A 23,090-nucleotide genomic window follows, 5' to 3' on the forward strand; every position below is an offset into this window, starting at 1 on the left:
GGCCGGGTACGGGTACGGGTAGGCCGTGAGTCACTGGTGAGTAACCAATCTTAATTTGGAGCTTTCGTGACTGCAGGAATTACTCTTTGGTTCTTTCGGTAAAGTCACGTATAAAGATAAAATAATAAAAAAATAATAATAAACGTCCTAGTATGCTATTATTTAATTTATTATTTTATCTTTATACGTGACTTTACCGAAAGAACCAAAGAGTGGTGAGTAACCGTTTGTCACTCATTTCGGGTAGGGTACGGGTAGGGAACGGGTACCCGTACCCAGCTGGATACGGGTACCCGTTCCCTACCCGTACGCTACCCGATACCCGGCTACCCGTGCGGCCGGGTACGGGTACAGGTAAGGAATCAAATCCCGTTTGCGACCTCTGCTCACCGCTCTCACGGAAGCGGCGGCTTCGGGCTGAACAAAGGCGGTGGTCGCCGCATCGCGCGGCGCTTTCAGATGCGCTTCTGCGGCCGTCTGGAACGATCTTCCCTGGAGCTGTACACTTTTAAACCATCGTCTCGATTGACGAACTCATTTCTTTAGAACCGTTGTTTGTGTTGAGTTTGTCGTCTTTACCCCCGCATCTCCGATTAGCGCGGTGCGAATGAAGTTCAACGCACAAGCAGTAGTAGCACAAGTAGCTACACATGTAGTAGCTACGGGCTCCGCATCTTCAAGGGCCCCGCGCTAAATGCTTGCAAGCTATCAATTCCGGTTTAGTGAGTCTGCACTTGCTCTATTGCTATAGTACTATACCGCCTTCAACTTTTACGAACGACTGGGTGTTTAAGGTTAGCGATTTGTCGTATAATCTGGCCGTTTAGCAAGTGAAAAAATGCAATTGCTTTACTATGCAATTTACAAATTTGTGTTGTAATATTTACGTGTTTTTTTAATTCAGGGCCCCTCTATAACATCACATGCTACAGGGCCCGCACTGGCTTCATCCCGGCGCTGTGCACAAATGCGTCCTGTCTCTTGCGGAGCGGCGATCAGCGTGCCGCGCTACGAACCCGGCAAAGACCCGAGTTCCATGTCCGCTCACAACCAGTAACGGTGACAGCCAACGTCTGAACCGGTCTTGGGACCTCCCCTAGCTCGACTCAGCCTAAAAACGAGTTCCTGTTGCGGTGTCTAAAACATCCTGGCATGTTGCTGGCCACCCCACCCTGTCGTGTAAGAAGAGCACTTGCCCCGACAGCCTTGCTATAGGCGACACGGGGGATCTGTGTCTTTGTGTGTCAGCTCACAGTGTCCTGGTGGATGATGGGAACCGAGAGCGAAACTCGGGGTGGGAGGGGCGCAAGGGTCGAGGGGATCGAGGGGGTCGAGGGGGTCGAGGGGGTCGAGGGGGTCGAGGGGGTCGAGGGGGTCGTGCTCACCTTGGTGAGGGGCAGGTGCGCGGGCATCGGCATCCCCTCCTGCATCAGCAGCTTGCGCTCCTCGTCCGTGAGCGCCACCTCCATGGTCTGCTGCACGCGCACACACGCACACACACACACACACGTGTGTAACAAAGACAAAGGTACCCCGTGTAGCCCTAGCAGGCCGTTGGGGGGGCAGGCGCTGTTAGCCAGTAGCACCGACGAAGGCCGACACGTCGCACCTATGAGTGGGTGGTGTGGCCGTCTTTGTCTCCCTAATGCCGATGTTTACTACACACCGCACCAGGTACTCCTTTGAGGCCGAGTTGACCTAGGAGAGGCCCAGGACCGGTTCGGATAATCCTCACCGGTTTTGGTGGCCGTGAGCGGGAATCATCAAAGTCAGGCCGCCGCTTCAGTGAGGGTAAAAAGTATTTGATCCCCTGCTGATTTTGTACGTTTGCCCACTGACAAAGAAATTAATCGTCTATAATTTGAATGGTAGGTTCATTTGAACAGTGAGAGACAGAATAACAACAACAAAATCCAGAAAAACGCATGTCAAAAATGTTATAAATTTATTTGCATTTTAATGAGGGAAATAAGTATTTGACCCCTCTGCAAAACATGACTTAGTACTTGGTGGCAAAACCCTTGTTGGCAATCACAGAGGTCAGACGTTTCTTGTAGTTGGCCACCAGGTTTGCACACATCTCAGGAGGGATTTTGTCCCACTCCTCTTTGCAGATCTTCTCCAAGTCATTAAGGTTTCGAGGCTGACGTTTGGCAACTCGAACCTTCAGCTCCCTCCACAGATTTTCTATGGGATTAAGGTCTGGAGACTGGCTAGGCCACTCCAGGACCTTAATGTGCTTCTTCTTGAGCCACTCCTTTGTTGCCTTGGCCGTGTGTTTTGGGTCATTGTCATGCTGGAATACCCATCCACGACCCATTTTCAATGCCCTAGCTGAGGGAAGGGAGTTCTCACCCAAGATTTGACGGTACATGGCCCCGTCCATCGTCCCTTTGATGCGGTGAAGTTGTCCTGTCCCCTTAGCAGAAAAACACCCCCAAAGCATAATGTTTCCACCTCCATGTTTGACGGTGGGGATGGTGTTATTGGGGTCATAGGCAGCATTCCTCCTCCTCCAAACACGGCGAGTCGAGTGATGCCAAAGAGCTCCATTTTGGTCTCATCTGACCACAACACTTTCACCCAGTTGTCCTCTGAATCATTCAGATGTTCATTGGCAAACTTCAGACGGGCATGTATATGTGCTTTCTTGAGCAGAGGGACCTTGCGGGCGCTGCAGGATTTCAGTCCTTCACGGCGTAGTGTGTTACCAACTGTTTTCTTGGTGACTATGGTCCCAGCTGCCTTGAGATCATTGATAAGATCCTTCCGTGTAGTTCTGGGCTGATTCCTCACCGTTCTCATGATCATTGCAACTCCACGAGGTGAGATCTTGCATGGAGCCCCAGGCCAAGGGAGATTGACAGTTCTTTTGTGTTTCTTCCATTTGCAAATAATCGCACCAACTGTTGTCACCTTCTCACCAAGCTGCTTGGCGATGGTCTTGTAGCCCATTCCAGCCTTGTGTAGGTCTACAATCTTGTCCCTGACATCCTTGGAGAGCTCTTTGGTCTTGGCCATGGTGGAGAGTTTGGAATCTGATTGATTGATTGCTTCTGTGAACAGGTGTCTTTTATACAGGTAACAAGCTGAGATTAGGAGCACTCCCTTTAAGAGTGTGCTCCTAATCTCAGCTCGTTACCTGTATAAAAGACACCTGGAAGCCAGAAATATTTCTGATTGAGAGGGGGTCAAATACTTATTTCCCTCATTAAAATGCAAATCAATTTATAACATTTTTGACATGCGTTTTTCTGGATTTTGTTGTTGTTATTCTGTCTCTCACTGTTCAAATAAACCTACCATTAAATTTATAGACTGATCATTTATTTGTCAGTGGGCAAACGTAGAAAATCAGCAGGGGATCAAATACTTTTTTCCCTCACTGTAACCGCGACACTACTCACTCTCACACCGCACACACACACTCACTCCAATCCCCCTGCACCCCCCCCCCCCCCCCCCCCCCCCACTGGCGTACCACATCGTGCTCGGTGTTGTGGCCGGCGCCCGTGAGTCCGTGCAGCAGCTGGCGCGAGGAGGAGCGCAGGGCGGCGGTGAGGGCCGGGAGGGCACGTACCACGCTGGGGGCCGCCACCAAGTCCGGCTCGTCCCAGCCCTCTGGGGTGAGGGATAGGTGAGGGTGAGGGATAGGGGTAGGTGAGGGTGAGGGGTAGGTGAGGGATAGGTGAGGGGCAGGTGAGAGTGAGGGGTGGGTGAGAGTGAGGGGTGGGTGAGGGTGAGGGTTAGGGGTAGGTGAGGGTGAGGGGTGGGTGAGGGTGAGGGTTAGGGGTAGGTGAGGGTGAGGGGTGGGTGAGGGGTGGGTGAGGGGTAGGTGAGGGTGAGGGGTAGGTGAGGGATAGGTGAGGGTGAGGGGCAGGTGAGAGTGAGGGGTGGGTGAGAGTGAGGGGTGGGTGAGGGTTAGGGGTAGGTGAGGGTGAGGGGTGGGTGAGGGTGAGGGTTAGGGGTAGGTGAGGGTGAGGGGTGGGTGAGGGGTGGGTGAGGGGTAGGTGAGGGTGAGGGGTAGGTGAGGGGTGGGTGAGGGGTGGGCGAGGGTGAGGTGAGGGGCGGGCGAGAGCGCGGCGGTGACGTTGGGGGGTGACGCTGCTGCTGCTGCCGCCGTGCGATCCCAATTGAGCGATTTGCAAATTAATTTCTCAGCACCGCGGATGTCGTGGCCAACAGCAACCCCAGCGCGTGTTGCAGGTCGAGCTGCGGAATGCAAGCGGAGAGCCCTGGGAGGACTACCCAGGCAGAACCACGGGGGGTGAGAGAACCACGGGGGAGAGAGAACCACAGGGGGAGAGAGAACCACGGGGGGTGAGAGAACCACGGGGGAGAGAGAACCACGGGGGGAGAGAGGACCACGGGGGGAGAGAGAACCACGCGGGGAGAGAGAACCACGCGGGGAGAGAGAACCACGGGGGGAGAGAGAACCACGGGGGGAGAGAGAACCACGGGGGGAGAGAGAACCACGGGGGGAGAGAGAACCACGCGGGGAGAGAGAACCACGCGGGGAGAGAGAACCACGGGGGAGAGAGAACCACGGGGGGAGAGAGAACCACGGGGGAGAGAGAACCACGGGGGGAGAGAGAACCACGGGGGGAGAGAGAACTACGGGGGGAGAGAGAACCACGGGGGGAGAGAACCACGGGGGGAGAGAGAACCACGGGGGGAGAGAGAACCACGGGGGGAGAGAACCACGGGGGGAGAGAGAACCACGGGGGGAGAGAGAACCACGGGGGGAGAGAGAACCACGGGGGAGAGAGAACCACGGGGGGAGAGAGAACCACGCGGGGAGAGAGAACCACCGGGGGAGAGGGAACACGGGACTCGAACCCATCCTCGATGAGTCATCGCCGCGCCCCCACTGCCCTCGGGACTCCGGTAAAAGATCTCGAGCGTCGCCCTCACCGAAATCGATGGCCACGTCGTCCGAGCTCGAGAACGAGCGACTCCCGCCGCCGGAGCCGCCGGAGCCTCGTCCGGAGCCGCCGGGGGTCTCCGGGGGAAAGGAGGCCCAGGGCCTCGCGGCGCACGGCCCAACGTGGCCCCCCTCCGAGACGCCGCTGTCGCTGGCCGAGGGCGAGGCAAACGAAACGGGCGACGGCGGCGACGAGAAGGAGGCGGGCGAGGGGAAGGAGGTGCAGGAGGAGGAGGAGGAGAGCGAGGAGGGCGAGTGGAACGGGGTGCCGGGCGCGCGCAGCATCTGCAGCGCGGCGTCGTCCATCACGAAGCTCTGCAGGAGGTCGTCCTGAGCGTCCTCCGTCAGGGCCTGCGCAGCGGCAGCGGCGGGCGACACGGTGCGGGAGCGGCGGGTGAACCGCGGCGGTGGGCGCAAGCGGGCGCAAGTGGGCGCAAGCTGCAGGGCCTCCGTTTGATCGCAGGCCGCGCGCCGACCACTCATCTGTAGGTCCTGTCTCCAGGCCTCTCGCTATATCTCCAGTCTGTATCTACCCGCGTCTCGGACAGCCGTTGCATCTGTCGGCGGGCCACGGCACGGCAGGCCTCTCCCAAGGACCCTCTGCACAGACCGCATCTGCCCCGCAGAGGCCTACGGCTGAAGAACCTCCGGTCGCGCAGCATCGCAGAGGCGCGAGCGGTGGAGGCAACACTCATGGTCTACGTCCCACGATGGGCTGTGTCCCACGCGTGTCCCACACGTGGCCACACCTTTATGGGTAAAGTTAACCAAATATCCAGGAGGCTCAACCAGAACAGATGGTGAGCTGGCAGCCCCTCCCTCCAACTATGTCGGCCCTGGCCACGTCATTGACATGGCCCCGCCCAGTCAATTCACTAGCCCGGCCCACTCCCCCCTGCCACACACACACAGGCCTGGCCTCCTCCACCTTTCTCTTGAAGTTGGCTCCACTACTCACAAGCCCCGCCCACTACTCACAAGCCCCGCCCACTACTCACAAGTCCCGCCCACTACTCACAAGCCCCGCCCACTACTCACAAGCCCCACCCACTGCCCACAAGTCCCGCCCCCTCCTTCATGTTAAACCCCGCCCACTGCTCAGGTAGCGCCGACCTCTCTGCCTGCATCATGAGTTGAGCGCAAAGCCAAAACTTTTCAAACTGGCGGCAAAGTCTCGATTTTCAAAAAAAGCTTTTGGCAAAGTCGGTGGTTGGCGGGCGCGGGCGGTTGGTGGGGAGGGGGTTGGTGGGGGGGGTGAGTGGAGAGGGGGTTGGTGGGGGGGGGGGGGTCGGTGGGGGGGGAGATGGCAATTATGAACCCGCCAGGACCGCCCCCCCGTGGTGGAGCCGCGTGGTGGAGGGACCCTACCAGGACATCGTCCAGGCCCCACGGCTCGGCCTCGCTCGCCTTGCCCTGCTGCGCCAGCAGGCCGCCCAGCCCGCCGGGGAAGAAGGCCGACGACCTCGGGGCGCACGGGCCCCCCATCTGTGCAGCTATCGGGCCCCCCAGCGGGCCCCCCATTGGCCCCGCCGCTGGGCACGGTCGCTCCAGCAGAAGGTCCAGAAGCTCGTCCCCGACTTCGAACTCCGACTCGGACATCTACAGAGGGCGCGGAACCATGACATCGGCGTCAGCGGCGTCAGCGGCGTCGCCTCCATCGGCACCATCGGCACCATCGGCACCATCGGCGGCGCAGTTTCGTGTCCACGAATATCCCGAGCGGCGACGTCGTTATCCACATCGGGACCATCACAATCACGTCCGTCATCAGCGCCATGATCTCAATCAACATCGTCATCAGTCACCATCCCAACGCCCGCTGCCAGTCGTCATCATCATCAGCAGCAGCACCGTTGTGTAGCTCACCGCCACCGCTCTCGCCCATTCTCAGTCCGCTGCTGGATTAAAGTCTCCATGCGCCACCTTCCCTGCCGCCCCCCCCCACCCCAACTCCACAGCTGCATCTTCTCTTGAGCTGTCTCGTGTGAGTGTGTTCCTCAACCCAACCCTAACCCTGAACCCAACTCTAACGCCACGGTGGTGAGATGTCAACTACCTCGCCTGGTGTGCAGGAGGTCGTGGGTTCAACCCCGACCCTGATGCCTGCTGCTGCTGTGTATTTGGAGTCTGCGTTTCTCTCTCATCATCATCATCACGGTGGCCAGGAGATGTTAACTACCTCGCCTGGTGTGCAGGAGGTCGTGGGTTCAACCCCGACCCTGCCGCCTTGCTGTACATTTGGAGTCTGCGTGTCTCTTCCCGTGGCCGTTTGGATTTTTATCTGGGTCCTCTGGTTTCCCCCCACCGCATTTAGAGTGAGCATCACGCGTTTCAGAGCGTTTGGCTGCCGTACATTTCCACGCGATAAGCCACTACGTTTGGACTGCCATCTGTGGCCGTGTCCCTAACACAACTCACTACCTCACCCTGGGACCGATCGTCTGTGGGGGGAGGGGGGGGGGGTATCTTACGATGGGAAAGGAGGGGTCCCAATCTCAGCGGGGACCCCGAGATAAGGGGAACCGTGCACGATAAAGGGGGACTCGGGAGGGGACACGGGTCCGCGTTTACACCCCCAATAAAACCCACAGCGCTCGCTCGCTAGCTCTGAGTCAACAGCACGGAGTCGGGTCCCCGCGACCCTCCAGGGTGTGTGTGTGTAAGGGGGGGGGGGGGGGCAGGGCAAGGGACATGTACAAAATCGTTTATTAATTCGTCGAGTTGTCCAAACATCGCAATATAGGACCGCAGAGCTTGGGAAATTGTTTGTGGCAGGTGTCGTGGTTACCAAAAACTCGTCTGTGGCTTTCCCTATTTGTTATTTATTTATGACACGGGGCAAGGTGGGGGCAATACGGGGCAAGGTGGGGGGCAGTACGGGACAAGGTGGGGGGCAGTACGGGGCAAGGTGGGGGCAGTACGGGGCAAGGTGGGGGCAGTACGGGACAAGGTGGGGGGCAGTACGGGGCAAGGCGGGGGCAGTACGGGGCAAGGCGGGGGCAGTACGGGGCAAGGTGGGGGCAGTACGGGGCAAGGGGGGGGCAGTACGGGGCAAGGGGGGGGCAGTACGGGGCAAGGTGGGGGCAGTACGGGGCAAGGCGAGGGCAGTACGGGGCAAGGTGGGGGCAGTACGGGGCAAGGCGGGGGCAGTACGGGGCAAGGTGGGGGCAGTACGGGGCAAGGCGGGGGCAGTACGGGGCAAGGGGGGGGCAGTACGGGGCAAGGCGAGGGCAGTACGGGGCAAGGTGGGGGCAGTACGGGGCAAGGCGAGGGCAGTACGGGGCAAGGGGGGGGCAGTACGGGGCAAGGCGGGGGCAGTACGGGACAAGGTGGGGGCAGTACGGGGCAAGGGGGGGGGCAGTACGGGGCAAGGGGGGGGCAGTACGGGGCAAGGCGGGGGCAGTACGGGACAAGGTGGGGGCAGTACGGGGCAAGGCGGGGGCAGTACGGGGCAAGGTGGGGGCAGTACGGGGCAAGGGGGGGGCAGTACGGGGCAAGGGGGGGGCAGTACGGGGCAAGGTGGGGGCAGTACGGGGCAAGGCGAGGGCAGTACGGGGCAAGGTGGGGGCTGTACGGGGCAAGGTGGGGGGCAGTACGGGGCAAGGCGGGGGGCCTTTTGTGGTCCTTGCCGCTTGGTTGTTTCGCGTGTGGGTGGATGATGATGATGATGTGACGTGTGGCGTGTGTGTTGTGCTGTTTGTCTGTTGTGTTTGTGTGTTTGCGTGTTGTTGTTGTTTTTTTTGTGTGTGTGTGTGTGGGGGGGGGGGGGGTTACTGGTGCAGTGTGTAAAAGACATCGCCACTGGGGAGACAAAGGCGGTCGAGCGCAGTGCTGGCCACCCCCCCCCCCCCCCCTCGTGTGCCGTGCCGACCTTTCAACTCGCTAACAGCACTCGGCCCCAACATTCTGTCGAACCCATACGGGGTGGGGGGGGGGGCCTTCATGTTTAGTGCCCTTCTGCGTCTGTGCCGTGTGTGTTGTTGCGTTGTTGTTGTTGTCTTTGCTGTGGTGCTGGTCACTGCCTTTCGGTTCCTCCGCTCCTCGCGTTATTGTCGGTCTGGTTCGGAGTCGGAGTCGTAATGATGACAACAACAATAACGACGACCTCTGTCTGTGCCCGGCCACAGTCTCGCCGGGGGGAGGTTTACGATGTCCCCTGCTGTGTAAACTCCCCCGTGTGCGTGTGTGTGTGTGAGCGTGTGAGTGTGTGTGAGCGTGTGTGTGTGTGAGCGTGTGTGTGTGAGCGTGTGAGTGCTGTGTGTGTGTGTGAGCGTGTGAGTGCTGAGCGTGTGAGTGCTGTGTGTGTGTGTAAGTGTGTATGTGTGTGAGTGTGTACGTGCGTGTGTGTGTAAGTGTGTGTAAGTGTGTGTGTGTGAGCGTGTGAGTGTTGTGTGTGTGTGTGAGCGTGTGAGTGCTGTGTGTGTGTGTGAGCGTGTGAGTGCTGTGTGTGTGTAAGTGTGTATGTGTGAGTGCTGTGTGTGCGTGTGCTCAGTGAGATCTTAACTGGCGACCTCTCACCTCGTGCTCCCGGCGGCCGAGATTGAGCCCCTTCAGCAAATAGAAGCTCACGTGGGCACATAGCCCCCCCCCAAACATCAGAGACCCCATGTGTCTCACACAGCCCCCCCCCCAAACACCAGAGACCCCGTGTGTCTCACACAGCCCCCTCCAAACACCAGAGACCCCGTGTGTCTCACACAGCCCCCCCCAAACACCAGAGACTCCGTGTGTCTCACACAGCCCCCCCCCAAACACCAGAGAATCCGTGTGTCTCACACAGCCCCCCCCCAAACACCAGAGACTCCGTGTGTCTCACACAGCCCCCCCCCCCAAACATCAGAGACTCCGTGTGTCTCACACAGCCCCCCCCCCAAACACCAGAGACCCCGTGTGTCTCACACAGCCCCCCCCCCCCAAACATCAGTGACACCGTGTGTCTCACACAGCCCCCCCCCAAACACCAGAGACCCCGTGTGTCTCACACAGCCCCCCCCCCAAACACCAGAGACCCCGTGTGTCTCACACAGCTCCCCCCCCCAAACACCAGAGACCCCGTGTGTCTCACACAGCCCCCCCCCCAAACACCAGAGACTCCGTGTGTCTCACACAGCCCCCCCCCCAAACACCAGAGAGTCCGTGTGTCTCACACAGCCCCCCCCCAAACACCAGAGACTCCGTGTGTCTCACACAGCCCCCCCCCCAAACACCAGAGACTCCGTGTGTCTCACACAGCCCCCCCCCCAAACACCAGAGACTCCGTGTGTCTCACACAGCCCCCCCCCCAACACCAGAGACCCCGTGTGTCTCACACAGCCCCCCCCCCCCAAACACCAGAGACTCCGTGTGTCTCACACAGCCCCCCCCCAAACATCAGAGACTCTGTGTGTCTCACACAGCCCCCCACCAAACACCAGTGACTCCGTGTGTCTCACACAGCCCCCCCCCAAACACCAGAGACTCCGTGTGTCTCACACAGCCCCCCCCCCAAACACCAGAGACTCCGTGTGTCTCACACAGCCCCCCCCCCAAACATCAGTGACTCCGTGTGTCTCACACAGCCCCCCCCCAAACACCAGAGACTCCGTGTGTCTCACACAACCCCCCCCCCAAACACCAGAGACTCCGTGTGTCTCACACAGCCCCCCCCCCAAACACCAGTGACTCCGTGTGTCTCACACAGCCCCCCCCCCCAAACACCAGAGACTCCGTGTGTCTCACACAGCCCCCCCCCAAACACCAGAGACTCCGTGTGTCTCACACAGCCCCCCCCCCCCAAACACCAGAGACTCCGTGTGTCTCACACAGCCCCCCCCCCCAAACACCAGAGACTCCGTGTGTCTCACACAGCCCCCCCCCCAAACACCAGAGACTCCGTGTGTCTCACACAGCCCCCCCCCAAACACCAGAGACTCCGTGTGTCTCACACAGCCCCCCCCCAAACACCAGAGCCTCCGGGTGCCTCACACAGCCCCCCCCCAAACACCAGAGCCTCCGTGTGTCCCACACAGCCCCCCCCCAAACACCAGAGACTCCGTGTGTCTCACACAGCCCCCCCCCCAAACACAGAGACCCCGTGTGTCTCACACAGCCCCCCCCCCAAACATCAGAGACTCCGTGTGTCTCACACAGCCCCCCCCCCCAAACATTAGAGACTCCGTGTGTCTCACACAGCCCCCCCCCCAAACATCAGAGACCCCGTGTGTCTCACACAGGGGCCCCCCAAACACCAAAGACCCCGTGTATCACACAGAGGACCCCCCCATGAATCACAAATCCTGTCTGACACAGGGATCCCTTAAACCCGGGAGCCTATCCCTGACGAAAGGGGGGCCCTGACCCTTTTACTCCCACACAGGGGTCCCCCATAAACCAGGGGTCCCCCCCGCCCCTTATACCCAGGGGGCCATGTACCCCCTCAATCCCGGCAGTCTCATGCGTGGGGTCTGACTGTAGGGGGGGGGGGCGTGGGGGGGTCCCCTTTGTACGTTAGTTCTATAGGGTAGGGGGTGCATGGGGAGTTATTTGTGGGTAAATATCAACAGCGGAGGGGTGGGGAGGGGTGGGGGGGGCGGGGGGCGAAAAATCCTAACGGGGGGGGGCAAGAGGGGAGGGGTTCAGTGCCCTAGCCAGGAGACGTCGTACAAGCCCCTTGTCACAAGCTCGACGGGTGATTGACGTGTGATTGACGTGTGATTGACGTGGTGATTGACGTGTGATTGACGTGTGATTGACGGGTGATTGACGTGTGATTGACGTGTGATTGACGTGTGATTGACGGGTGATTGACAGGGTGATTGACGTGTGATTGATGTGTGATTGACAGGGTGATTGACAGGGTGATTGACGTGTGATTGACGGGTGACTGACGGGTGATTGACGTGTGATTGACGGGTGATTGACGGGTGATTGTCTCCGTGGTTTGTGGGAATTTCATTGAAAGTTTGGAGGGGTGACCAGCCCCTCGCGCCCGTCCAGAGGCCCCGTTGGCCACCGTGGAGGCTGTTGGTGGCAGCCACAGCGGCATCCACCACCACCACCACAACCACCACCACAACCACCACCACAACCACAGCGGCACCTACTGCCGGCAACCACCACCACCACAACCACCACAACCACAACCACAGCGGTGCCGACAGGCAGCCACAACCGCAGCAGTTACAGGCCGGCAACCCCCCCCCCCCCCATCACAGACAACAACAAACAACAACAACCGCCATTCGCCACTAAGTGGCGGTGACGCCACCACGACGCTTGTGCCAGGCCATGTGCACCTTGAGGCCACGTGAAGTGTCGAACGCCCACTGGCAAGAGGTCACGGGGCAGACCCAGGTGCCACGGGTCGACTGACCGAGATGACTGGCTGATGCACCGCCTGTGCCCCCTACTGTGCCAACTTGCTGTGCTTTAGCCACCCGGCGCTCCGCTCGTTGTTGTGAGCGTCGCTCCTCCGCCCTCCGTTGTTGTTGGAGGGCGACTGCCTCCAACTGCCCAGTAGCGTCCTTCACGAGCCTCCTCCACAGAGGCCGATCTTGACACCGCTGGTACCAGTCATCGGCAAGTCCACTCAGCTCCACGTCCTCCTGTACCACATCACTCCATCTCTTCTCTAGCCCGTGCCGCGCCCGTTTAGACCCCTCGATCTGGCCGAACAAAAGCTGTTTAGGCATGCGGTGGCTGGGCATGCGGGCTACATGACCCAGCCAACGCAGCCTTGCCTGCCGGAGGAGCTCATCGATGGGACTTTGCCCAGATCTTTCAAGGATTTGTGAGCTCCTCACACAATCCAGCCTGGTTAAACCCAGGATGGATCGTAGACAGGCCAGCCTAAATGTTTCCAACAGGCGAAGATGCTCCATTAGGGGGTCCCATTCACACAAAGACAAAGATCCCCCGTATAGCCTTAACAGACTGTAGGGGCAAGTGCTGTTAGCGAGCACCTATGAAGGCCAGAACGGTACACGAGGGGGTGGGTGGCCAGCACCACACCCGACCGCCTTTGTCTCCCTAGTGGCGATGTTTACACACTGCACCAGGTACTCATTTAAGGCTGAGTCGACCTAGGGGAGGCCCAGGACCGGTTCAGATAATCGTCACTGGTGTTAGCCGTGAGCGGGAATCGAACCCGGGTCGCCAGGTTCATAGCGCAGTGCGCTAACCGCTACACTACCGCTCCCCACACACACTCAGACACACACGAAAAACAAAGATCCCCCCCCATAGCCTTAGCACTATTTGAGCAAGTGCTGTTAGCGAGTAGCAGCAGCACCTATGAAGGCCGGCATGGCACACGAGGGGGTGGGTGGCCAACACCACGCCCGGCCGCCTTTGTCTCCCCGGTGGCGATGTTTACGCATCGCACCGGGTTCCCTAGGGAAGGAGACCCAGAACCAGGTTCAGATGTTCGTCGCTGATGTTGGTCGCAAGCGGCAATTGAACTCGGGTCGCTGGGCTCGAAGCGCAGTGCCGCTAACCACTGCGCCACCACTCCCCGCACACTGGGACACTCTTCGCACGCGCGGCGGTCAACTCTGTCAACACGTCGTGGAAGTCGCCTCGACCTGGCTCTCGGCTCGTGGCGAACTTTGCAGCGAAGTGACACGTGGCAAGGCATTACCATGGAGTAACCGAGTGGTAACCGGTTGGGTTAACATCGGGTAACCACGTGGTAATCATGGGGTAACCATGGGGTTCACCTGTGCTAACAAGGCATGTGGTTAACAAGGGCGTAACGATGGGGTCGTTGGGGTTAGCATGGGATTAAATCAGCTACCGTGGTGATTATACAAAATGTAATCACAACCACATCTGGCTCAACCAAAACCACCTCTAACCACAACCTTAACCACAACCAAACTAGCTAATTAGTCACACCACCTCAACCACCACTGCCACCTGAACCACCACCACCTTCAACCACCACCGCCACCTCAACCACCACCGCCTCAACCACCACCTCAACCACCACCTCAACCACCACCACCACCACCTCAACCACCACCGCCACCTGAACCACCACCACCTGAACCACCACCACCTCAACCACCACCACCTCAACCACCACCACCTCAACCACCACCACCTCCTCAACCACCACCTCGACCACCGCCACCACCTCAACCACCACCACCTCATCCACCACCACCTCAACTACCACCACCTCAACCACCACCACCACCTCAACCACCACAACCTCAACCACCACCACCTCAACCACCACCACCTCAACCACCACCACCTCAACCACCGCCAAACTCACACGCCTCCTACTCCTCACCACGGCCTAAACTCACCAATCACTCCAACAACAACAACGGCAACAACAACGCGCCACTCACCGCTGGTCTCCTCTCACCTCGCCCCATGTCCCCGAAGGAGACAGAGACACAGGGACACAGGGAGAGACGGGGCATAGGGGGAGAGACACGGGGACACAGAGAGAGAGAGAGAGAGACGGGGACACAGGGAGAGAGAGACACGGGGACACAGAGAGAGAGAGACACGGGGACACAGAGAGAGAGAGACACGGGGACACAGGGAGAGAGAGATGGGGCATAGGGGGAGAGACACGGGGACACAGGGAGAGAGAGACACGGGGACACAGGGAGAGAGAGAGATGGGGCATAGGGGGAGAGACACGGGGACACAGGGAGAGAGAGACACTGGGACACAGGGAGAGAGAGACACGGGGACACAGGGAGAGAGAGACACGGGGACACAGGGAGAGAGAGACACGGGGACACAGGGAGAGAGAGACACGGGGACACAGGGAGAGAGAGACACGGGGAGACAGGGAGAGAGAGACACGGGGACACAGTGAGAGAGAGACACGGGGACACAGGGAGAGAGAGACGGGGCATAGGGGGTGAGACACGGGGACACAAGGAGAGAGAGACACTGGGACACAGGGAGAGAGAGACACGGGGACACAGGGAGAGAAGACACGGGGACACAAGGAGACAGAGACACGGGGACACAGGGAGAGAGAGACACGGGGACACAGGGAGAGAGAGACGGGGCATAGGGGGAGAGACACGGGGACACAGGGAGAGAGAGACACGGGGACACAGGGAGAGAGAGACACGGGGACACAGGGAGAGACTGGGCATAGGGGGAGAGACACGGGGACACAGGGAGAGAGAGACACGGGGACACAGAGAGAGAGAGATGGGGCATAGGGGGAGAGACACGGGGACACAGAGAGAGAGAGACGGGGACACAGGGAGAGAGAGACACGGGGACACAGGGAGAGAGAGATGGGGCATAGGGGGAGAGACACGGGGACACAGGGAGAGAGAGACACGGGGACACAGGGAGAGAGAGAGATGGGGCATAGGGGGAGAGACACGGGGACACAGGGAGAGAGAGACACGGGGACACAGTGAGAGAGAGACACGGGGACACAGGGAGAGAGAGACACGGGGACACAGGGAGAGAGAGACACGGGGACACAGGGAGAGAGAGACACGGGGACACAGGGAGAGAGAGACACAGGGACACAGTGAGAGAGAGACACGGGGACACAGGGAGAAAGAGACACGGGGAGACAGGGAGAGAGAGACACGGGGACACAGGGAGAGAGAGACACGGGGACACAGGGAGAGAGAGACGGGGCATAGGGGGAGAGACACGGGGACACAAGGAGAGAGAGACACGGGGACACAGGGAGAGAGAGACACGGGGACACAGGGAGAGAGACACGGGGACACAAGGAGACAGAGACACGGGGACACAGGGAGAGAGAGACACGGGGACACAGGGAGAGAGAGACGGGGCATAGGGGGAGAGACACGGGGACACAAGGAGACAGAGACACGGGGACACAGGGAGAGAGAGACACGGGGACACAAGAAGACAAAGACACGGGGACACAGGGAGAGAGACACAGGGACACAGGGAGAGAGACACGGGGCATAGGGGAGAGACACGGGGACACAAGAAGAGAGAGACACGGGGACACAGGTAGAGAGACACGGGGACACAGGGAGAGAGAGACGGAGCATAGGGGTAGAGACACGGGGACACAAGGAGAGAGAGACACGGGGACACAGGGAGAGAGAGACACGGGGAAACAAGGAGAGAGAGACACGGGGACACAGGGAGAGAGACACGGGGCATAGGGGGAGAAACATAGGGACACAGGGAGAGAGACACGGGGACACAGGGAGAGAGAGACATGGGGACACAGGGAGAGAGAGACATGGGGGCACAGGGAGAGAGAGACATGGGGACACAGGGAGAGAGAGACACCGGGACACAGGGAGAGAGACACGGGGACACAGGGAGAGAGAGACACGGGGACACAGGGAGAGAGACATGGGGACACAGGGAGAGAGAGACACGGGGACACAGGGAGAGAGACACGGGGAGACAGGGAGAGAGAGACATGGGGACACAGGGAGAGAGAGACACGGGGACACAGGGAGAGACACGGGGACACAGGGAGAGAGAGACACGGGGACACAGGGGGAGAGAGACATAGGGACACAGGGAGAGAGAGACACGGGGACACAGGGAGAGAGACACGGGGACACAGGGAGAGAGAGACACGGGGACACAGGGAGAGACACGGGGACACAGGGAGAGAGAGACACGGGGACACAGGGAGAGAGAGACACGGGGACACAGGGAGAGAGAGACACGGGGACACAAGGGAGAGAGACATGGGGACACAGAGAGAGAGAGACACGGGGCACAGGGAGAGAGAGACACGGGGACACAGGGAGAGAGACATGGGGACACAGGGAGAGAGAGACACGGGGACACAGGGAGAGAGAGACGGGGGATAGGGGGAAAGACACGGGGAAGCAGGGAGAGAAACACGGGACAGAGAGACACGGGGACACCATGGGAGACAAAGGAGACACGGAGTCAGACAACGGAGACACCGTGGGAGACAACGGCGAGATAACGGGGACACGGAGGGAGACAACGGGGACACAGGGAGAGAGAGACACGGGGACACCGTGGGAGACAAAGGAGACACGGAGGCAGACAAGGGAGACACCGTGGGAGATAACGGCGAGATAACGGGGACACGGAGGGAGACAACAGGGACACGGAGGGAGATAACGGCGAGATAACGGGGACACGGAGGGAGACAACGGGGACACAGGCGCGCCTACCGTGGATGTTGTTGTCAATGTGTGAGCCAGAACGAGGCGCGGGCGCGGACTCTGACCCCTTGAGCGCCGAGGTTGGAGGCGGCGGCGGCGACTTGGGGGACTTGCGGCGCCTCACCCCGACGCCTCACTGCCTCGCCGCGTGGAGCAGGAGGAGGAGGACGTGGAGCAGGAGCCGCCGCTGGGCTCCTCACCACCCCGAGGGACTGCGCTGGCCTCACCACGCCGTGCTCGCCTCACCCGGCTCCCCCGGCGCGCGGCGTCCGCTCGCTGCTCGTACCTGGCGCGAAGCGGGAGAGACGGAGCTGGTGCCCTGCAGGTGCTGTCGGGGGACCAGTGGTCATGGGCGGAGGGGGGGGGGGTCAGATGGGGGGGGGGTTGGAGTGGGGGGGTCAGAGGGGGGGGGGTGTGTTTCACCTTTGGACCCAGAGGTTCCAACTCAACATGCGTGCAGTCGTCACTCACTGGCGCAGCTCCTGTCAATCATTGTCAGGGTGGGCGTGGCCTCAGAGCCACGGACAATCCGCCTTCTTGCATCTGCCCACCGCTGCTGGTGCTGTGGCCAGCAGTGGACCGAGGCGGTGGCACGTGATGCCCCCGGTGTGCCCCAGGCGAGGGCTGCCACCACGCACGGCTGCCAGGGCGAGATGTTCCGTGGTGGCCTGTGGGTCACTGCACAACGAGGCACGGCACACAGACTCTACTCTGGTCATGCTACCATTGTAACATACTCTTTGGGTTTTTTCGGTAAAGTCACGTAGGAAAAAAATAAATAAAATAATTAATATTATTTAATAATTTTAATTTTAATAAATTAATTTTATTTTTCACCCACGTGACTTTACCGAAAAAACCCAAAGAGTATAGATGCTTGCAGTCACGAAAACTTCAAATCTAGAACCATTGATAATTGTTTTTTTACCCTTTTATCTGGCAACAAAACTGACACCTTTTTTACGAGGAGTCATGTTTGCATAGACCACAATACCTGCAGTCATAATGCAAACAAAAAACATAACTCTGATAATGTATGCACTGTCCTTGAAGTTGATTGGTCCACACCCGAGACAGCTTTCCTTAGATCCTAGTCTCACATGGGTTGGACCAGATGACGCCAGGTATTGTGGTCTATGCAAACATGACTCCTCGTAAAAAAAAGGTGTCAGTTTTATTGCCAGATAAAAGGGTAAAAAACCAATTATCATACTTTTTACTGGCAAATGAGGTACCAATGATCTAGAACCATTGTAACACTTTGGTAGGGATTTCGCAACCAATATTATCCCTAACAAAGGGGGTTTTTTTCGGGGGGGGGGGGGGTTGGATCTCCAAATATAGATGTGTCGTTAAACCCAACACCGCCGGTTAGTGAGGGGTTTGTCGCGTCAACAAAAGGCGCCGATTAGTAACGACTTCAGCTCACCGGTTGTGTCGGAGAGTAAAGCCACGACATTTACAATTGGGAGGACCGTCGCGACGTTTCGCTGGCGATTACAACAACGACCACCAGCCTCGGCAGGCGATAGCCAGAATCGTGAAGACGTGCCTCTGTTTACGTCTATAAAACCTTTCAAACAAACAACTTTATTACGGATGTAATAGTACGATTTTTATTTTATTTTAGCAGGTAAAGCAGCTCTTTTTACAGAAGCGACCTGTCCACAAATGTGGGTTATCATCACGTGGAGATGTAGAGCTCAATGTATGGCTGTAGCCAAATTCTCTAAGCGCGTGATGTTCATTGTAAATGTGGAGGGAAAAAACCGGAGGACCCAGAGGAAAAATCCACGTGACCACGGGGAGAGAGAGAGAGACACGCAAACTACAAATATACAGCAGGTGTCAGGATCAGGATCCAACTCACGACCTTCTGCATACCAGGCGAGTTATTCAACATCTCCTAGCCACCGTGATGATGATGAGAGAGATACACCGCAAACTCCACATATACAGCAGGTGTCAGGGTCGGGATCGAACCCACGACCTCCTGCATAAAAGGCGAGGTAGTCAACATCTCCTAGCCACCATTGGCACAGCAGTGGTGGACAACTCTCCATATCCGATCAAAAGTAATATATATTAGGCGACGTTTCAGGCACTGACCCTACTTCGAAACGTCGCCGATTATTTCTTTGTTTTCCCTTTAAGGCCTCACAACAACAACCGCCATTCGCCACTAAGTGGCGGTGACGTCACCACGGCGCTCGTGCCAGGCTACGTGCACGTTAAGGCCACGTGGAGTGTCCAAGGAATCGCTGGCTGGAGGTGACGGGACAGACCCAGGTGGTGCCACGGGTCGACTGACTGCGATGGATGGTCAATGTCAGGCCACAACACACACGCACGCCACACACACGCACACACACGCACGCCACAACACACACGCACGCCACACGCACGCACGCCACACGCACGCACACACACGCACACCACAACACACACGCACGCCACACACACGCACACACGCACGCCACAACACACACGCACGCCACAACACACACGCACGCCACAACACACATACGCACGCCACAACACACACACACGCACGCCACAACACACACACACGCACGCCACAACACACACACGCACGCCACAACACACACGCACGCCACGCCACGCACGCCACAACACACACGCACGCCACGCACGCCACAACACACGTACACGCTGTTGTTTATACTGGTAGGAACCACCTGGTTCCACCAGCCCACAGGGGATTATTGTGTCCGTCCGTCCGTCCGTCGTGCATCCAAAAATGGGAGGGGTGGGGCTGGGTGGAGAGGGGAGGGTGGGGAGGGGCTGGGTGGAAAGGGTAGGGAGGGGCTGGGTGGGGAGGGTGGTGTGGGGCTGGGTGGGGAGGGTGGGGCTGGGTGGGGAGGGGAGGGTGGGGAGGGGCTGGGTGGGGAGGGTGGGGAGGGCTGGGTGGGGAGGGTGGGGCTGGGTGGGGGGTGGGAGGGGTGGGGCTGGGTGGGGTGGGGCTGGGTGGGGAGAGGCTGGTCACCCCGTGGTGCCCTTATAACAGGACCCTGCGGGGTGGGCTGGTAGGAATAATACTAATACCGGTACAGGGATATCGACCGGGTATAGAGGAGTTAAAAAGAAAATGATTTGTGCATGGGGGGTGAGCGATGACGTCCACACCCCCCTCCCTCCCCACTGACTCGCGCGCCCACAGAGCAAGGATTGCAACAGGCGATGTCATTGGCTGCGCCGGATGCGACGGCCATCTTGTTTAGTTCATTTAGTTCATGGATCGCAGGGGGAGCGGGCGGCCATCTTGTCGGACAGACGGACGGCCTCGCGAAGCCTGTCGCAGTAGGCCTCGCGAAGCCTCCTGCAGTAGGCCTCGTGAAGCCTTCTGCACTAGGCCTCGTGAAGCTTTCTCTGCAGTAGGCCTCGTGAAGCCTTCTCTGCAGTAGGCCTCGCGAAGCCTTCTCTGCAGTAGGCCTCGTGAAGCCTGTCGCAGTAGGCCTCGCGAAGCCTCCTGCACTAGGCCTCGCGAAGCCTCCTGCACTAGGCCTCGCGAAGCCTCCTGCAGTAGGCCTCGCGAAGCCTTCTGCACTAGGCCTCGCGAAGCCTTCTCTGCAGTAGGCCTCGTGAAGCCTTCTCTGCAGTAGGCCTCGCGATGCCTTCTCTGCAGTAGGCCTCGCGAAGCCTGCCGCACTAGGCCTCGCGAAGCCTTCTCTGCAGTAGACCTAGCGAAGCCTCCTGCACTAGGCCTCGCGAAGCCTTCTCTGCAGTAGGCCTCGCGAAGCCTTCCCTGCAGTAGGCCTCGCGAAGCCTACTCTGCAGTAGGCCTCGCGATGCCTTTTCTGCAGTAGGCGTCGCAAATAAGGCGATTAAATGTATCTCGTGTCTGTGTTAATATAAATGTATCTTGTCTCCGTGTTAAAAAAAACGTGCTGCGTTTCAGTAAAGTAAATTTGAAGCGAAGTTTAAAGTTTCGCTGTGAGGCGCCGGAAGCGACGGCCATCTTGTTTAGTTCACAGATCGCAGGGGGAGCGAGCGGCCATCTTGTCAGACAGACGGACAGACGGACGGACGGACACATTAATCTATTGGTGGTCTGGTCCACTTCGTTCCTACCAGTAAAACTCAACGTTTAACCTACTCACGCCGGCTTGTGCCCGCCCTCACAATCGGCCATATTTGCGGAATACACCACGCCGCCGTTGACCCTGGCCATTGACCGAGCAACCCAACGTTCCTACCAGCTCCCTCCGCAGGAGGAATGTGTTTGGTTACGGGACGTGTCGAGTCTTGTCGAGATGTGTGGGAGTCAGGGGCAGAACGGGCATGGCCTCGTGCCGAGGTAAGGGAGCGGAGGCTCCGCCCACAATTCCCTTATAAGGAGATGGGCGTGGTTTAAGATGATCATGGCCACTTCCCCTGTGGGCGTTGATTGTTGCAAGAGCCGCAACGAATTGCAACCACAACCAATCAGCAATCACCACAACAACAACCACAACCAATCAGCAATCACTACAACAACAACCACAACCACCAGCAATCACTACAACAACCACAACCACCAGCAATCACTACAACAACCACAACCAATCAGCAATCACTACAACATCCACAACCAATCAGCAATCACTACAACAACAACCACAACCAATCAGCAATCACTATAACAACCACAACCAATCAGCAATCACCACAACAACAACCACAACCAATCAGCAATCACCACAACAACAACAACCACAACCACCAGCAATCACTACAACAACCACAACCACCAGCAATCACTACAACAACCACAACCACCAGCAATTACGACCACAACTAATCGGCAATCAACACAACCATAATCGCCCGACTAACAGCAATGACTACAACCAATCAGCAATCACTACAACAACCACAACCAATCAGCAATCACCACAACAACAACCACAACCAATCAAGTTTTTCAAGTTTCGTGTATTAGGTATATAGCCCTGTGAGCCATGCGGCTCTAGAGTCGGGTGCAACCGCAACAAACAAAATATGAACAGAGAACAACTTAAAGCGACGACGCGCAACAGAAACATCCTGGATAAACCAGCAAATCTTCCAGAAAGAAAAAAACCCACCGCATTACAACGCTGTGGGCAAAAATCCCAGTGTGATGCAAGTCAAACAATAACAACCATAAGACCAATTTAGATTAATGTTATCAGGCCAATTTCGCACTTCCGCAAGAAACACGGCGTAACCATATGTTTTCGAAATCACCAAAATAAAGCTATAAAACACAATGTAACAACAGTAATCATAGGAACTTTGATTCAAATTTGACAATAAACGATATACATAACATGTACGACAAAACTTGCAGCCATATCTGGCAACATGACACTCCCAGTGTATGATGTGTGAGTGAGTGGTAGTGTGAGTGAGTGTATGATGTGTGAGTGAGTCAGTGTATTATGAGTGAGTGTATGATGAGTGAATCAGTCTATGATGAGTGAATGAGTCAGTGGTAGTGTGAGTGAGTGTATGATGTGTGAGTGAGTCAGTGTATGATGTGTGAGTATACGGAGGAGTTACAGCTACGAAGGGTCTGACCCTCACCCAGGTTCCGGCCACGTGTTGATGCCTGTAGAGCTTCCAACTTGGAGGACGTAGATCTTCAGGTCGTAGATCTTCAGGACGTAGATCTTCAGGACGTAGATCTTCAGGACGCAGATCTTCAGGTCGTAGATCTTCAGGACGTAGATTTTCAGGTCGTAGATCTTCAGGTCGTAGAGCTTCAGGACGTAGATCTTCAGGTCGTAGATCTTCAGGGTGTAGATCTTCAGGACGTAGATCTTCAGGTCGTAGATCTTCAGGACGTAGATCTTCAGGACGTAGATCTTCAAGTCGTAGATCTTCAGGACGTAGATCTTCAGGTCGTAGATCTTCAGGACGTAGATCTTCAGGTCGTAGATCTTCAGGTCGTAGATCTTCAGGACGTAGATCTTCAGGTCGTAGATCTTCAGGTCATAGATCTTCAGGACGTAGATCTTCAGGACGTAGATTTTCAGGTCGTAGATCTTCAGGACGTAGATCTTCAG

The 23,090-nt window shown here is 57.7% G+C and overlaps 1 protein-coding gene across 3 annotated transcripts in view; it reads right to left on the reverse strand.

Annotated features, from left to right (window-relative positions):
- Positions 1–23,090, reverse strand: part of LOC133349729 (cyclic AMP-responsive element-binding protein 3-like protein 4) — a 38,158-nt gene that overhangs the window by 9,542 nt on the left and 5,526 nt on the right. For 2 of the 3 annotated variants that reach the window (XR_009755987.1, XM_061563468.1), the window contains exons 2-7: positions 17,512–17,718; positions 17,050–17,368; positions 6,293–6,523; positions 4,915–5,275; positions 3,482–3,621; positions 1,386–1,475 (exon numbers count right to left, since the gene is read on the reverse strand). Coding sequence is in view for 2 of the 3 variants with exons in the window: in XM_061563468.1 (XP_061419452.1) it covers positions 1,386–1,475; positions 3,482–3,621; positions 4,915–5,275; positions 6,293–6,523 (822 nt within the window). In the remaining variant the exon portion in view is untranslated. The remainder of the gene's footprint in view (positions 1–1,385; positions 1,476–3,481; positions 3,622–4,914; positions 5,276–6,292; positions 6,524–17,049; positions 17,369–17,511; positions 17,719–23,090) is intronic. The other variant, XM_061563556.1, reaches the window with a different exon arrangement.

The sequence above is a fragment of the Lethenteron reissneri genome, chromosome 1 (genome assembly GCF_015708825.2).
Source record: "Lethenteron reissneri isolate LAM-NWPU_2019-01 chromosome 1, ASM1570882v1, whole genome shotgun sequence".
Classification (NCBI taxonomy): domain Eukaryota; kingdom Metazoa; phylum Chordata; class Hyperoartia; order Petromyzontiformes; family Petromyzontidae; genus Lethenteron; species Lethenteron reissneri.